Raw genomic sequence first — 16,034 nt, forward strand, 5'->3', positions numbered from 1 at the left:
CAATGAATGAATCATGTAATCGGTATAACTGTGGACTTCTTCGCAAGAAGTCAAATATAACGGTAGTCCCTACTCGAGGGAAATTGGTAACGGTATACTAGTTCTACCTTCTCACTAGCGAGGGCTATAGTTGTACTCTGTAATCGGTAAATACAAGGTGCACCAGGTCTAACGAACCCGTCGTTAGCTACGGAATCCTTCAAAGTCTACTCACATTTATACTTGTCTCTGTAACCGTATATACTCATAGGAAAATATTTTACAATAATATATGGCATTTCGGTTCTTATCAAATCATGTAATTTCATTTCGATAATAGTAAATTCAAGTAACGGTAAAATATATCTAGTGACATCAAGAATATTTAAAACAATTGTAATCATGTCAAATAACTATTTCGGTATCATATCGAGTAAAAGACTTGTCTCACATGCAATTTAAAATAATCGGTAACATATTCATATTAAAAATCATGTGTAAATCATGCAAGTTATGAAAACATAAATTGCGGTAAGATTACTACTCACAGTACTCGTGCCGAAATACCAACTGCTTCACCTCAAGCAACTCGTACAAATTCCTCCAATCAATCTATAATTTCATAACATTGATCTCGTGTTAATTGCCTCATTTAGGCTAAATCTTTCACTAATTTAGAATACCCAATCATCGAGGTTCATGTTTGAGTCTTAGTTTGTAGATTTATATTTAATCATAGAACTAGTCCATAATTCTATCAATTTCAAACTCTTAAGTCGAAGGAGAGCTTTAATACTTTCAATTTCAACTCCCAATTCTTCTTAAGGCCCAAAGCTTCTTTCTTCTTCTCTTTTCCCCTTTTTCCTTTCTCTGTTCGTTTTTTTTTTGTGTGCGCGTTTTGTATTTTTTTTGTTCTGCTTCGTTTCCTTCAGAAGCAATTTGCTTCTAAACCCTTTTCATCTTTTATTGGCAGATGTGCCAATGGGCTTCGGCCTTTTGGTTTAAATTCTTAACTTTTTCCTTTTTTTTTTAGTTAGTTGATTTTTTCTTTTCTTTTTTTAAAAAAAGAAAACTTAAATTATTTACTAAATACCCTATATGACCTCATTTAAAATATTAGGGGTATTTCACCCGATTTATTTCTATACTATATTTCCAGAATTTATTTCGTTAAATTGGTTCTACTAACTTTCTGTTTCTGTTTCTATTTCAGAAAGTTTAATATTTGTTTATTGGTTATTACAGCAATACAGATTGATTAACAAATTTTACATTAAAAAGGAACGAAAAGCAGTGTTTTATAAGACAGACATTATTTACTATTTTTCTGAATTTGATGTAGCGTAGCGTGTAAAAAAATCCATGAGACTAGTACGCCAAAACATACAATATGTGCGACGAGCTATATGTTATAGTTGTGACATACTGTACCATTAACTTTAAATATTTGAATATTTGTAATAAATACTAAATTAGTAATATTATATATTTCAATTGCATGAGCTATAGTTACTATTTAAATATTTGAAATATATACTAGTAATATTATCAATTGCATTTTTCAAACAAAAAGCTGTTGAATCATATGACATACTATTAAGTTTGAGGTCTTCTTAAGTTTTTTACAATAATCCAATTAATTGCTTTAGATTCAAATCATATATTGTACGTATGGAAAAAGTTGAAACAACATATATACAGTCGATAAATCACACCCACTCATGAATTATTGACTTTAAAATTTGGATTTGCTTATGTTAATTAATGTAACTATTAAGTCAATCGCTAATGCTAGCACAATTTATTCTTATCATAACGTGTTGTGAATAGGGTTAGCAAAATGGTTAAAAGAAAACAGTTAACCATTCATATTATTCATTAAAAGTGGGTTGAATAATGAACTTTTTAAAAGCGGGTCAAATATAGATAAGAACTATATTACCCATTTAGAAAATTTATAATCAATGGATGAACTAATGGGTTTAACTTTTACATTTGTAAAATCTTAGGGGTTCCTCAGTCATGGATAATATGGTTACATATATTAACCATATTATTTGCTGGTTAATTTATTTTTTATCCGTATTAAATATGAATCGGATCGAATAATTTATCTGCTTTTTCATTATATATTTTTAACTCATCCCATATCCTATTCGACCTGCCCGTTTACCACCACTAGCCGTCAACATGTTTTACCGATAAATTGCCATTATTATAACTCCAACAAAAATCATCTGCTTAATAAATTACTATTTCATTTACTTCCACCGCAAATCTGAACCAAACACAAAGACCAAACATCAAAAAACACTGCTCCAATAGCTGGCAACGCATTAATAACTCAATTTCACTAATTAGTTTATTTTTTGAAAATATAACATACTACGTATTTTTAAAAAATATCTACAATCTTATAAGCTATATAAAAGATTTCATAGCTTTCTTTTACTTGGCTCGTCTGAAAAAGAATATTGGGGGTTTTGAAGAGAGTCAACATATATAATGTCACATCATTTTCAAAAGTTCTTGAAATAAGATATCAAGTGCATAAAGACTATATAAGAGCTACTACAAATCATAATTTTTATAGTTAATTTTTTTTTTTAAAACGATACTAATATTGAACATATTTCTATATATTTAATGTTACTTTACCTATATTTTAATCGCTTTTTGATGATATTTGGTGTTAAAATATCCAACATGTGTTAATTATTGGTTTTATGACTAATTAAGTTGTATGTGATGATTAGGACGTTTGTAGTGCAAAAATATTAAGAAAAGGTGCTCCAGCTATAGAAGAAGAGGGTGGATACGTAGCATCCAACCTTGCAAAAAAGGCTAGTTGGTTCACCCCTAGCAGTGAAGTCGGGAGAAGGCATCCACCTTAGCATCCACACTTGGACGCAACAAGGTTAAGGGAACAGAAGGTGGATGCTTTACATCCGATGCTGAGAAGTGCAAGCTGAGGCGAATGCGAAGCATCCACTCCAACATCAATCCCGGAAGCTGAGTCGGAATAGGAAAAGGAAAACTTTGGCTCACGACCTTAGTATGCACTACATAAGCCAAAAACGCCTCTTTTAGGTCATAGAACACACTTTTTGAAGGAGATTAGACATATGGAGAGCAAGAAGCCGCCGTGAAGGCCAGATTTCATCTTCTTCCGCCAAACTTAGTAATTTTTATGTTTCTTTATATGATTTGTTATTTGGCTACTATGTCTATTGGAGCTAAACTTCACATTCTAGGGTTGTGGTTCTATCATGACTATTATTATTCGGATATTGATTTTACTTTCTTGGTTTATCATATTAGTTTATTTATTCAATCTTGCGCTTAATTATTTGATAGCTTGATCACCAATTGAATACTAACTATGAATCTAGAATTGAACTCGAAAGTGGGAATTCTAAATTGCACATAGGATTGAGTAGAGAAAGTTCTTGAACTTGGACATCGGAGATTGGATTTGCGGTTAGAATAGACATATACCTAATTGCCTTGTTTGGTTGATATACAGGAATTATAAATGTGTTTTTGTTAGTTCTAATTTCATAGACATATAGGCGTTAGGTTAGCTTGAATAGGCAAGTAAGAATTCGACAAATTCTTATGAGTAATATTAACCCTGTCAACCAATAAACTAGATGAATTAGTTAGTCAATTCAATTGAAGAATATAGTAGGAATGTTAGATAGCCCATAACCCTGGATCATTTTCATTAAATTGATAACATAAAAATCTACTCTTCCTTTGTTTAGAGTTCATTATTTACTTTCTTTTTAGTTTTATTACTTTAGCATTACTACTTTTGGGTTTAATCCTTGTTTAGATAAGTAGGATAGTCTGATCTAGCTAATAGTTGATAACAAGTCCTTGTGGGTTCATCACTTTATTTTATCACTTTATTACTTGATGACCGCGTATATTTGCGTGTGTGTATTTGGCCGCAACAAATACTTAGAAGTGTAGTTAGAGAAAAATATTTTGACAATAATCATTATTTTATCGATCGTAAATACCAGTATTTCATTATTTACAAAATATTGACTCATTTCGACAAACATTTTTCCTTTCGTCTTCAAACCTCAAATATTTTTCTTTTACTTCAACTTAAATATCGTTCAAATGCTTGGTAAAAGATATAATAGTGGAGGTGCTATATATGAAATTCAATTCTATCCTTTTCAGCCAGGTTGTATTGACGTCCTAATCCACACTCAGCTCTGAATCAATTTAAAAATGGATATTATTATACTTCTATTCTTTTAATTGGTCATATTCTGATTCTAGTTCTCTCATCCTATCCATAAGAAAAGGATAATTCTGCTCACTCAGATTTCGGGGAAGAACTGCCCGTGAAGGAAGTGTAATGCAAATAGTTTATTTTGACGCTTTAATACAAGTGTTACTAATCGATTTAACGATCGAACTTATAACTTATAGATCAGACGAAAACAGAGAATTACTCGGAAAAAAGCAAAAATAGCATACCCTTTGTAGAGAAGAAAAGGATAAAGGCTATATATTGATAACTTATAGGTAGATTTCTTGTACTCCAGTAACTTATAGAGGACATTGAACAGTCATCTATGATAAAGACAAGGTATAATGTAGCTTCAAAATAGGAGAATAAATGGACATTTAGATTCCTATAATTTTTCAAAATCATAGGTTAGGTAACTATGATTTCATGGGGAATTATTTGAAGTTGTTGCTTTGCCAAATGACAAAGTGCTATTGTTTCCATCCAATTTACTTTATGGCCTGGTTCTGCTTTCATTTTCTTAGGCTTTTTCATCATTGTCCTTAGATTTAAAATAGATTGTTGCTCTGATAAATACAGATGAAAGGTCGTTTGATTTATTGGATGACATAAGGGGGTAATCAAATGTTTATCCAGTGTTTTTTTTGTTATTCAATAATCGATATTTGTATTGGAGTTTCGATCCTTTTGAATTAACGTAGCATAAGACCCACTAAAGAAGAAAGTATTTATTACCGGGATTAATTTAATTTTTAGAGCATAAGCTCTAAATATCTAATTAATTGTAAGAATATCATATACATCTCATCACAACCGTTGATTGTGTTTATCAAGCGTAGGGTGTGTGTTTGATCGAGTACTAGGGAAGACGAATTCAAAAATATAATATTAGGGTTTAAACTATCAGTTGGTATACTATCGTATCTGACAATACATTTGAATTCGGGGGCGGACCCAAGATTTAAAAATAGTATGCACCAACATAGAATAAAATTTTGAGCGATGCTAGAGTAAAACCGAACCCAAGCAACACATTAAAAGTCTATAGTACATCCATCTTCTCGAAATCCTGAATCCACTTTTGTGTATAATCGAATCAAAGGTGGAAAAAGAAGGATTTTCCCTTAATGTAAACAAAGGGATAGTTTGTGTTTCTTTTCCTAAAAGCACTTTCCAATGGAGAATCTAAGAGATCGTTTGGTTCGGAAATAAGTTATCTCATAAATAATTATTTTGGGATTAGTTATCCCATCCTCTCATATGGATAAAAGTGTACTATAATCTCGAGATAACTAATTCTGGATAACTAATTTCAGGATTAATTATATCACAAATTTATCTTTATATAACATATGATAAATTTATCTTAAATTTAATATCGAGAGTAATTATCTCTTATCCCTCGTACCAAACGAGCCTTAACGGATTAATATAGGTCCAAAATGCAATCTATGCCGTTAGATCTTCACCCAAATGGGTTAATGTAGTGTACGGCCCACCAGTACGGGTTCACAGAAGCAGTCCGTGGAACCGCCAACACCACATGATTTCTGTTTTTCCACTTTTCAGTCAGAAGCAAATCACAATCAAACAAGAACATATACGCGGCATTCCAGCCTGGCACCATTTTCTCATCGTAAATTGAAATCTCACATATGCCCTCGTAATTGTATAGGTATAATTAATTTTAAAGAGTAAATATCATGCACACTCTTCAAGTTTGTGAATCTTTTTATAAAACTTATCTAATTATTTTTTTGTTGCAAAACATATTTTACAAAAATTTATACAATATTCAAAACAATATTTTTTTCCGAACATTTTGAAGCTAACACACCTATATTATCCTTCTATTTTTATACTACTAAAAACTAGTAGTGCCGACTTACTACTTACATGCTTTCAGAAGTTATTCGTTTCGCACTTAATTAATTACGAGCACGAAAGATTTATGCAAATATTATTATAACAACATTGAATTCAAATTTATGCATGCGCATGATAACTATAGCATTTGAATTGTAAACAACTTTTTAAAGAGCTTTTTAAGAAACGTCAATTAATGCCCTTTCAAAGATGTCTTATAAGAAAATTACTGTAAAATTTTATTCAGTAAATATATATACACGTAAAAAAAAATTATTGCTTTACACTAACTAAATTATAATCGATTTTTGAAAAAGCTAGAGAAAAAAACTCATTTAACGGTTAACCTATTTTGTCCTTATTAGCAACTTTTAAAGTAAAAAATCAAGTTAGATTATTCTTTCTACAAATAAATAGAAAAAAGAATACTTAAATGAAGAAATTACTCAAATTAAGACACGTCAGCATATTTTATTCAAGGGGCTCAACGGTCACTTTACATAAACATTTATTCTCCTTTCTTCAGTTTCCCAAAGCAAACATTATATCCTTTTCTTTATCTCTCTCTTTCATTTCAACATTGACCACACAACTCTTTAAATCTTCCACCACCGTCGCCACCACGATGCCGCCGGGAAACCACCTCATCACCAGCGTCCTCCTCCTCATTCTCCTCTCTTTTCATCCTCCCGCCACCGTTACCGCCGCCGTTACCGCCTCCGACACTCCAAAATTCCGTGAAGCTCCAGCATTTCGTAACGGCAAAAATTGCTCTTCAACTATTCACATAGCAATGACTTTAGATTACTCCTCCCCTTACCTCCGCGGCTCAATCGCCGGCGTACTTTCCGTCCTACAACATGCCACGTGTCCTGAAAACACATTCTTCCATTTCCTCGCCGTTCACCGACACTTTAACAACCTTAACAAAACAATTACCTCAACTTTCCCGTACCTTAATTTCAAGCTCTACAACTTCAATCCAACTTTAGTCCGTCATTTGATTTCCTCTTCTGTTCGTCGTGCCTTAGACCAACCGCTAAATTACGCTCGAATTTACCTTGCTGATTTACTTCCTACCACAGTAAATCGGATTATTTACCTTGATTCTGATCTCATTGTTGTTGACGATATAGCTAAGCTTTGGAATATTGATCTTAGCGGTCGTGTATTAGGTGCGCCTGAATATTGTCATGCTAATTTTACTCATTATTTTACGAACAAATTTTGGTTTCACCCGACGTTTTCTAACACGTTTGAGAATCGGACTCCTTGTTATTTTAACACTGGAGTTATGGTTATTGATTTGCAAAAATGGCGGAATAATGGCTATACACGCAAACTCGAGCATTGGATGAGAGTTCAAAAGAGGTACTACCTTTTTTTAATGAAATATTACTGTATTTTAATTTGTATAATTATGTCTTAACACTTCTTAACAAGTATAAAAGTTTTTTTAGATTTCGAAAAAAATGTTTTTTTCGGAGCAAACATGTTAATGGGTGTCATTGAAAGTTAAATAGACTTGAATTTAAAAATTTATCTGTGCTAATATCACGTTAAATTGTGTAAATTATTTGGCTTAGAGGTTTATGCTAGGTGCCATTTGGATAATATTTGGTTGAAATTGATTTTATATGTGAAGTCGGAGCAGAAAAAAGATTATTTGGACGTCCAAATTGTGTGCGCTAAATTTCACTTGAAAAAAGTTACAATTTAGTTGAACATTATTACTTTCACTAGAAATATTCATAAACTGAAATTTCAACTACAATTTTATTTTATTTCAAATTGACTTGAAATAATGAACGAAATAGTAAAACACACTCTGATAATATACAAAATGAATTAATTGAATAGATATGGTAAGTAAGGATTCATTTGTTTAGAACTGAGACGTAATTACAACAACAATCATGGGCGGATGCTAACGTAGAGCTACTAAGTTCAACTGAACCAATACTTTCGGTGAATCCAATACTTTTGGTGCAGAATATAAATTTGTGTAAAAATCACTAAAATTGTAATAAATAGTAGATATAAACCCATAATTTTAAAAATATAATGAGTTTAATGCTAAAAACTTTTAATATTGAACCCATAAAATTGAAATACTAGATCCGCCTATGTAATTCCACACGTGCGGTTTAAGGATGATAGTGAGTACGCAGTCTTCCCTTACCTTGTGCAAATAGAGAGGCTATTATAAACCCTCAGCTCAAACAAACATGCATTATCACAATAGTATAGAAAAAGAAACACAGAGAATTGAGATACAATTATTGTTATTATAAACATGTATTAAATAGATATGATCAGTAAGGATTTATTTATTTAGAATTGAGACGTAATTGATGTTATTATTAACAGGTACAGAATCTACGAATTGGGTTCATTGCCACCATTTCTACTAGTATTCGCCGGAAATGTAAAGCAAGTGGAGCATAAATGGAACCAACATGGATTAGGTGGTGATAATCTTGAAGGGCAATGCAGGGATTTACATCCAGGTCCAGTTAGTTTATTACATTGGAGTGGAAAAGGTAAACCATGGTTAAGATTAGATTCAAAGAAACCATGTCCGTTGGATGGTTTATGGGCACCGTACGATTTATTCCGACATGAATCATTGTTTTCGGATAGCTGATGTAGGAGATTACTGCTATTTTTAGCAGTAGAATATTTGTTTGAGTGAGCTGGAGACAGTGATACTGAAGTTTGTAAAAAGACGAAAGAGGACAAGAATGTATAGAGTATGGTGATGTAGAAGGAAGGGTAGTTTGGGGTTTTGCGCAAAAACAAAAAAAAGTTCTTCGTCTGGACGAGGATAAGATAAAGTCTGTATGCATTATCCTCGTGGATCTCACTAGTAGGATATAGTAGGATAATATTATTGTTGTTATTGGTTAAAGATGATTTTAACCGTTGGATTTTGAGGTAAATTATGGATTTACCATGGTGGGGTCATGTAGTGACGTGGAGATTGTTGATTGGTGGATGAGATATTTGGAAGGAAGTGATTGGATTATGGGGAAGATTCTTGTGTTGCTTTCACAGATTTATATTTATGTTTGGTGCTAATGTCATTATATGCACTTTTCACCTACTTCAATTATTTCCTCTCCTTTTTCCTTTGGGATGTAGTAATTCATAAATTCATAAATCATGAAAATATGGTGTTTGATACTTTGATTGAGCTGCTTTTGATTTTATCTCATTTTTTGGGTCCACATTTTGTAAGTATCCTTTGGGATTTTTTGGATTGAGCTCATGTGTTTTTAAATTTTGGAAGTATGAAAATTCTTGGTGTTTCCATGCTTCTTTTTCCTTCAAATATACATCGTAGTAAGGGTGAGTTTTAATACAACGGTATCGAATTTATTTGAATCCATAACTTTTGATTCGGAGCATGAAATATAACAATTATTAGAATCTTAAAGGTTGAATTTATACTGTTAAATTTTGAATCTGCCTCTTGCTAAATAATACCCTTTTGCTTGTGATAATCTTACATAATGCTTAATGATTAAGCAAAGTGACCTTGAGATAACTTTGAATATTTGAAAAAAGTAGATTTGCTAGAGGATCATTTGCCCGTGAATTTCAATATCTTATGCACTTTCTTTGTATTATTTTTCTAATAAGGAAAAATAAACTAAATTTAATGTGCAACAAGAGTTTTTGGAGCATAACCATTTTTCTTTAAAGCTGTAATTTTAACAGCGAATTTTTATTAATGGGTGTTAAAATGTACAAGGCTAGGGTATTATGAATAAAAATGCATGGAATTTCTTAGCCTTGGTAAATGGTAAATGTGGTATCATCGGTTTCTGTGGTCCTGTGGAATGTGACAGAACATTATAGCTATATATTCCAGCTTTGAATGATGAAAATGTACTGTGCTTTGAAAGAATTTGAAAGCTAGCTAGATACAGCTATATATTGTAGTACTATATCATTTCTGGATTGACATCTACCAAAATTTGCCACGAATTGAATTGTGCAGTCCTGCGCGCACCCTCTAATGCTCAAGCTTTAGGATTTTCTCATTATTTTTGTTGATAGAATAAAATAATGCAAATGAAATTTTATATTTGTCCTCTCGTGAACTTTCTATTGTTATGGTGTGTTCGAATCAATTTATTGATACGTACCCGGCTCCTTGCAACACATGTATAGGTTATCTACCTATCAAAATGTATACACGATGAAAAGGAATCATATGACGATTTTATATATCGACTGAAATTTGAATCTTGATCTACCTCATGATTTAATTGAACTTACTATTATTAAGAAGACAATTGTGTCCAGCTCAAACTCAAAAGGAATAGAGAGGTTGGCTACAAAATAAATCAGGCCATAGTTGTATTTGAATTTAATATTACATAATTCGTGTGTAGTCAAAGATTAAAATATATCAAAAGGAATAAAGGTTGGCTACAAATGCAGAATCCTCAAGACACTTTTTTCTCTAAAGGAATAGATAATGTAAACTGATACACTTTGGGGATAAAATTAAAGCAATAAATTATTAAATCTTTTGGTAAAGTCATATCTTATTATATAATGATTGTTTTCTACTTAAAAGCAAACAAATCTACTTGATCCAAGCAATGTATACATGAAAAGTGGAAACAAAAGCACATCTTGCAGTGTTTGGATTCGAGATAAGAATAAAAGTGAATCCACAAAAGAAAAAGGGAAGAAGTAAAAGGCACTGAATGAAATATTGGTACATTTTTACACGTATGTGGGCTTGTTGAGTGATGACACGGGCTTTGTTGGCCCAAACTCTCTTTATTTCCCTTTAGAGCGGGATTTGCGTCGTACCCTATATTTGTGTCACCTTTTAACTTGTACTTTATTTTTAAAAATTATTGATTTGGTAACCAGTTGACAAAAAATATGTAATAACAAGACAATTACACCCATGACAAAAGATACAAAAACTGCATCACGCATTAATCGCGTGATCTGCAACCTCATTCGTGAAAAAAGATCACCTTCTCTCCTCTCAGCAGCTTTATCAAAAAATTAAAAATTTGTCCAGATTCATCTTCAGAATCACACTTGCATGAAGTTGTTTTACGTTGAAGCTAAAACTTCTTGCTAATGTAGCATGGAGTTGTTTCATGTTGAAGCTAAAACTAGTTGTTTCACATTGAAGCTCAAATTTCATGTTAATGTGCAGTTATTTATCCTGCAGTCTACAGTTTTATCATGAGTTTTATCCGAAACTTTAGTCTAAACATGCTGAAGTTGTTTAGTTCGTTTGCTAAAAGTTCAGATTAAACATGCTTAAGTTTTTAGTACATTTGCTAAAACTTCAGACTAAACATGCTTAAGTTTTTGTCTTGTAGTATGTAATTTTCTAAAGAGTTTTTGCTAATAAATTTTATTTGCTAAAACTTCATACCAAAATATGCTGAAGTTTTGTAACGCAGTCTACAATTTTGTCCTGAGTTTTATCTGAAATTTCAGTCTAGACAAGCTGAAGTTTTTTAGTTCATTTGCCAAAATTTCAGCCTAAACATGCTTATGTTTTGTCCTGCAGTTTGTCAATAGTCTTTTATTAAAAAATAGCAAAATCGTCTTTTTAAAATGCTTTTAACAAAAATAAGGGTATGGATGCAAACTGAAAAATAAAACGGGTATAAATTAAAAAGGAGTGACCAAATAAGACGGCCCATGCAATTTTTATCTTTAGAGTTCACACTGAATATTCTGAAAATTATGCTGGATAGACCTTTTTAAGATTACTGTTTAAATTGCGATCCACTAAAAAGTCTTGAAAAAATAGACTTCGGCCAAACTTTTGAAGCATGCTAGTTAGAATTTTCAGAAGTGGTTCTAGCAATTACCAGAATTTTGAAGCCCCACTAATTCAATCACAATGCTAAAAAAAATCAGTGATCTGTCATGACTCGTAGCAAAATCCTGAGATAACTAGATTTTTAAGCATTGTGGCTGAAAATTTTGGTGATTATGCTCATTTTGCCACAACTCCTAACAATCGCCAAAACTTGCTGAAATTCTGGCGAGCGTTCTTTAAATTTAGTGTCATGCTTATTTTCCTAAAATTCGATTATCGGGGTCAAAACATCAACAGCTGCACAAAATTATCCTATTTATGTCATTATCCTTTGAATATTTCCTATATGCTTCTACTAAATAATAAAATAGGTTTTGTTTTTTTATATTTCTCTTATACAGTTCTGGGCTTGCGTTTATAATGTGAGATTTTATTGGCCGAATTTCTCTTTATTACTTTTTGTGCTCCAGGCTGATTCTTTGCTATACTTCCACTGAGTAATACACTAGGGATCGGGTATTTGGTCCATTTCTCAGAAACATCTTTGGGCTTGCTGTGGTGATATGGGCTTTTCTTGGCCCAATTTCTCTTTAGGGAAATTTTCGTTTCTATACCATATAGGAAACTATATTACTAAATATGTTCATAGTTTGTATATTACCCTTCTTGCTAATAGTATTTCTACATAATATAGACAATGTATTAAATAAGGAATCATCTGTAGGTTTCCTTATTTATGCGCGCTAAAATTGGGGGATTAAATATTCTTCCAGATCTTCCACAATGCAAATCACGCACACTAATCTTCTTCGTCAGTTTCGTTTCAAATTTAGCGTCTTTGCTTTTACGATACACTGTGTTTCAAACTTTTTTCTGATTTCACAAATCAAAAACGACTAAATCTTCTACAATTCTTCTACATCAAACGCAATTATGTCCAAATTTCAGTAATACAAAGCAAAGGAAAAGATAGCAGCAATTCCACCATTGACAGCCATTAAAAAGCTTTGAATACAAATTTAAGTTTTCAAAAATCATTATTTGTTTGGATTGGGTGTTGTTGCAAATAAATGGGAATACGGTTTGGAGTTTATATCTCAATTTTGAGGGTTTTTCGTGAAGATTAGACTTGGTTTTGGCTGAATTTCTGATTGAAAGAAGAAGAAGAAGAAGAAGAAGAAGAAGAAGAAGAAGAAGACATGACATACATTATATTGCAGAAATTGTAGAAAAATTGTATTTTGTTGTTTATTTATTTTTCTTTTATTCATTTAACTATTGTATGAAAGTTGAACAACATTGTATAAAAATTATATTTAAGCAGTATTATATTGTAGTTGTATATAATTTAGTAGAAATAATGTACGAAAATTGAAGATAATTTGTATAATATATAATTAGTTGTATGAAAATTATTTTTACTATGTATAAATCAGATACAAAATATACAAAAGACATATTGTATAAATTTTGTATAAAATTTGTATGTAAGTTTTATGTTATTGTAGTTGTATTTTACTGGGTGGAAATAATGTGTGTAAATTGTAGAAAATTGTAGATAAGTTGTAATCATCTATAACGGGAGATGTTGGCATATTAAGTAACTTTAGTGTTGCAGACGAACATGCAAGAAAATAAAGATAAATTCTGTTATGAACATTTTGTAGATAATTTGTAGAAACATTGAAATTCTGTATTTTCATATTAATTTTTCAAATGATATGCAGTTTTATTGTAGAATAAATGTAGAAAATAAGCCATTGTGAGTCTTATTTGACTCATTCCTCACATTCAACCTATTCTACAAATTCACGCCTCTTTAAATACAATACAACCATACTTTCTTGAATTTAAAGGTATAGCAATATATATAACTTAAAAAACATCTTCCCTCTGCACAAGTTAGCTCAAAAACAGACGAGGTGGAATAACAAGCTCCCATCAAAACTTTTAACACAAAAACACAAAAGCTCAAAAATAAATAAACAACAGTCTACAATTTTTCTATAATTGCTGCAATATAATGTATGCCATGTCTTCTTCTTCTGCTTCTTCTTCTTCTTCTTCTTCTTCTTCTTCTTCTTCTTCTTCTTCTTCTTCTTCTTCTTCTTCTTCTTCTTCTTCGAGTTTCAATCTGAAATTCAGCCAAAATCAAGTCTAATCTTCACCAAAACCCCTCAAAATTGAGATATAAACTCCAAACCATATTCCCAATTATTTACAACAACACCTATTTCAAACAAGTAATGATTCTTGAAAACCTAAATTTGAATTCAAAGCTTTTTAATGGTTGTCAATGGTGGAATTGCTGCTCTCTTTTCTTTTCCTCTTATATTACAAAAGGAACTCGAAATCATAACCATCAAATCGATCAACCTTGTGCTCATCTTCCCTGGGCACAAAAACATTGGAACAAGATTGTAGAGGTGCTGACAGTGCCTTGGCTATAGAAGAAATAATGGGATTTTGATACAGAAATCATGGGTGTGAGAGAGAAACGTGGGTGAAGGTGTGGGAATTAGAGAGAGAAACGTGGGGGAGTGGTATTAGAAGGAATATACGGTACCGTTAAATTGGGAGTGTAATTAATATCCTTAAAAACCACTAATGATATATAATTGGTAATTAAATATACTAAATATAATTATATCAAACCTTAAACATTGAGGATAATATAGTTTCATATACGGCATAGAAATATAAAAATTCCTTCTCTTTATTACGCTATGCAGTCCACACTAAATATTTCCTCAGATTCGACTGAAATAAAGTAGGATTGGTATTGGGTTGGTACATTTCTCATGAACAATTTGGTCTTTCTGTGATGATATGGGTTGTTGCTTACATTTCACATTGTTACGTTAAAATAGCACGGTCTAGCTAGTTTTCGGACTGGTCATTCAAAAATAGTCAGCATGTACCAGGTTAATGAAAAATAGCCACTATTTTGTTGTAACTGAGACCGGTCCAGCATAGTATACTGAAGTTCGGTGCACCTGTGTATGAACTTCCAGCATATTATGCTGGACCGATATACTTTGCTGGCTCCAGTATAATATACTGGAGACTGGAGCTCCGGTGCTCCAAACTCCAGTATATTATGCTGGACCGATATATTATACTGGAACTCCAGTATATTAGACTGGAGTTCGAGTATAATATATTGGAACTCCAGTATATTATGCTGGAGTATTTTTCGGATTTTGAACAGTGTTTTCGTTCAGATTTATCTTTACATGAAAAGTGGCTAAATTTCGATTACCTTTGAAACTGCGGCTATTTTTGAATGAGCACTTATAAATCTGGCTATTTTTGAATTTTTCCACATTGTTACACTTTACGGCCCACACTGAGTTTCTTTCGGAACCTTTACCTAAATAGCCGGATTTACTGTTTAGTTTTTACATTGATTTTAAACAAGAAATGTGAAAGAATGTTAGGTAAATGCAGTTCTTTTATATTTGAAAGAAAAACACTTATAGGTGCAATTCTTATTTTCAGAAGTATTGGAGTATTATTTTTCTAAGATGAATCATGTTGATACAAACCATAGGAATTTAAAGTGCTAAATCTATTTTGTAAATAGAGACACATATACAGTTTAGTGGACCATATGTTCCATTCAATCTTGGGCTTTAACTATATAATAGACACTTTGGAGTTTCTCTTGGTAACAGTTAAATTGCAAAACTAAGCTCTTAAAGTTAGTTGCGTCAATTTTGTGCAAGGACTTAAATGCAATTGGAGGTATTTTATTTGCAAAAACCAACATATTCCAAATAAAAACTTATTATTTTTTATGGAAATTTAAAACAACAACAATAAACCCGGTAAAAATATTTCACGTGTGGAGTTTGTGGAGGATAATGTGTACGTAAACTTTATCTCTATCTTGTGACGGTAAAGATGTTGTTTCTGATAGGTTTTCGGTTCAAGAAACAGCAAAAATAAAGCAACAAATAATAACAACAACAATGTAATAGGATGAACTAAGTTAGTCAACTAGCTAAGATAACTATAGTATATTAATGTATTCCCTCAAATGCATAATTTAATTTGTCCATTAAAACGAATTGGGGTAAAAATGGCGTGTAGTAGCCA

General features: G+C 31.8%; 1 protein-coding gene across 1 annotated transcript; it reads left to right on the forward strand.

The window, feature by feature from the left end:
* The first annotated feature begins 6,655 nt into the window (after window positions 1-6,655).
* On the forward strand, window positions 6,656-9,344 carry LOC107788585 (putative galacturonosyltransferase-like 3). Its single transcript, XM_016610274.2, has 2 exons — window positions 6,656-7,489; window positions 8,489-9,344. The coding sequence occupies exons 1-2, from the start codon at window positions 6,744-6,746 to the stop codon at window positions 8,763-8,765; spliced, it is 1,023 nt and encodes a 340-aa protein (XP_016465760.1). The 5' UTR covers window positions 6,656-6,743; the 3' UTR covers window positions 8,766-9,344.
* Window positions 9,345-16,034: the final 6,690 nt, after the last annotated feature.

Source organism: Nicotiana tabacum, chromosome 20, assembly GCF_000715075.1.
Source record: "Nicotiana tabacum cultivar K326 chromosome 20, ASM71507v2, whole genome shotgun sequence".
NCBI classification, from domain to species: domain Eukaryota; kingdom Viridiplantae; phylum Streptophyta; class Magnoliopsida; order Solanales; family Solanaceae; genus Nicotiana; species Nicotiana tabacum.

Bases quoted from the DNA above. Each gene is read 5' to 3' on its own strand.
- LOC107788585 (XM_016610274.2), top strand. From the start codon at position 6,744: ATGCCGCCGGGAAACCACCTCATCACCAGCGTCCTCCTCCTCATTCTC. The intron at 7,490-8,488 runs GTACTACCTTTT...TATTATTAACAG, and splicing joins TGGATGAGAGTTCAAAAGAG to GTACAGAATCTACGAATTGG.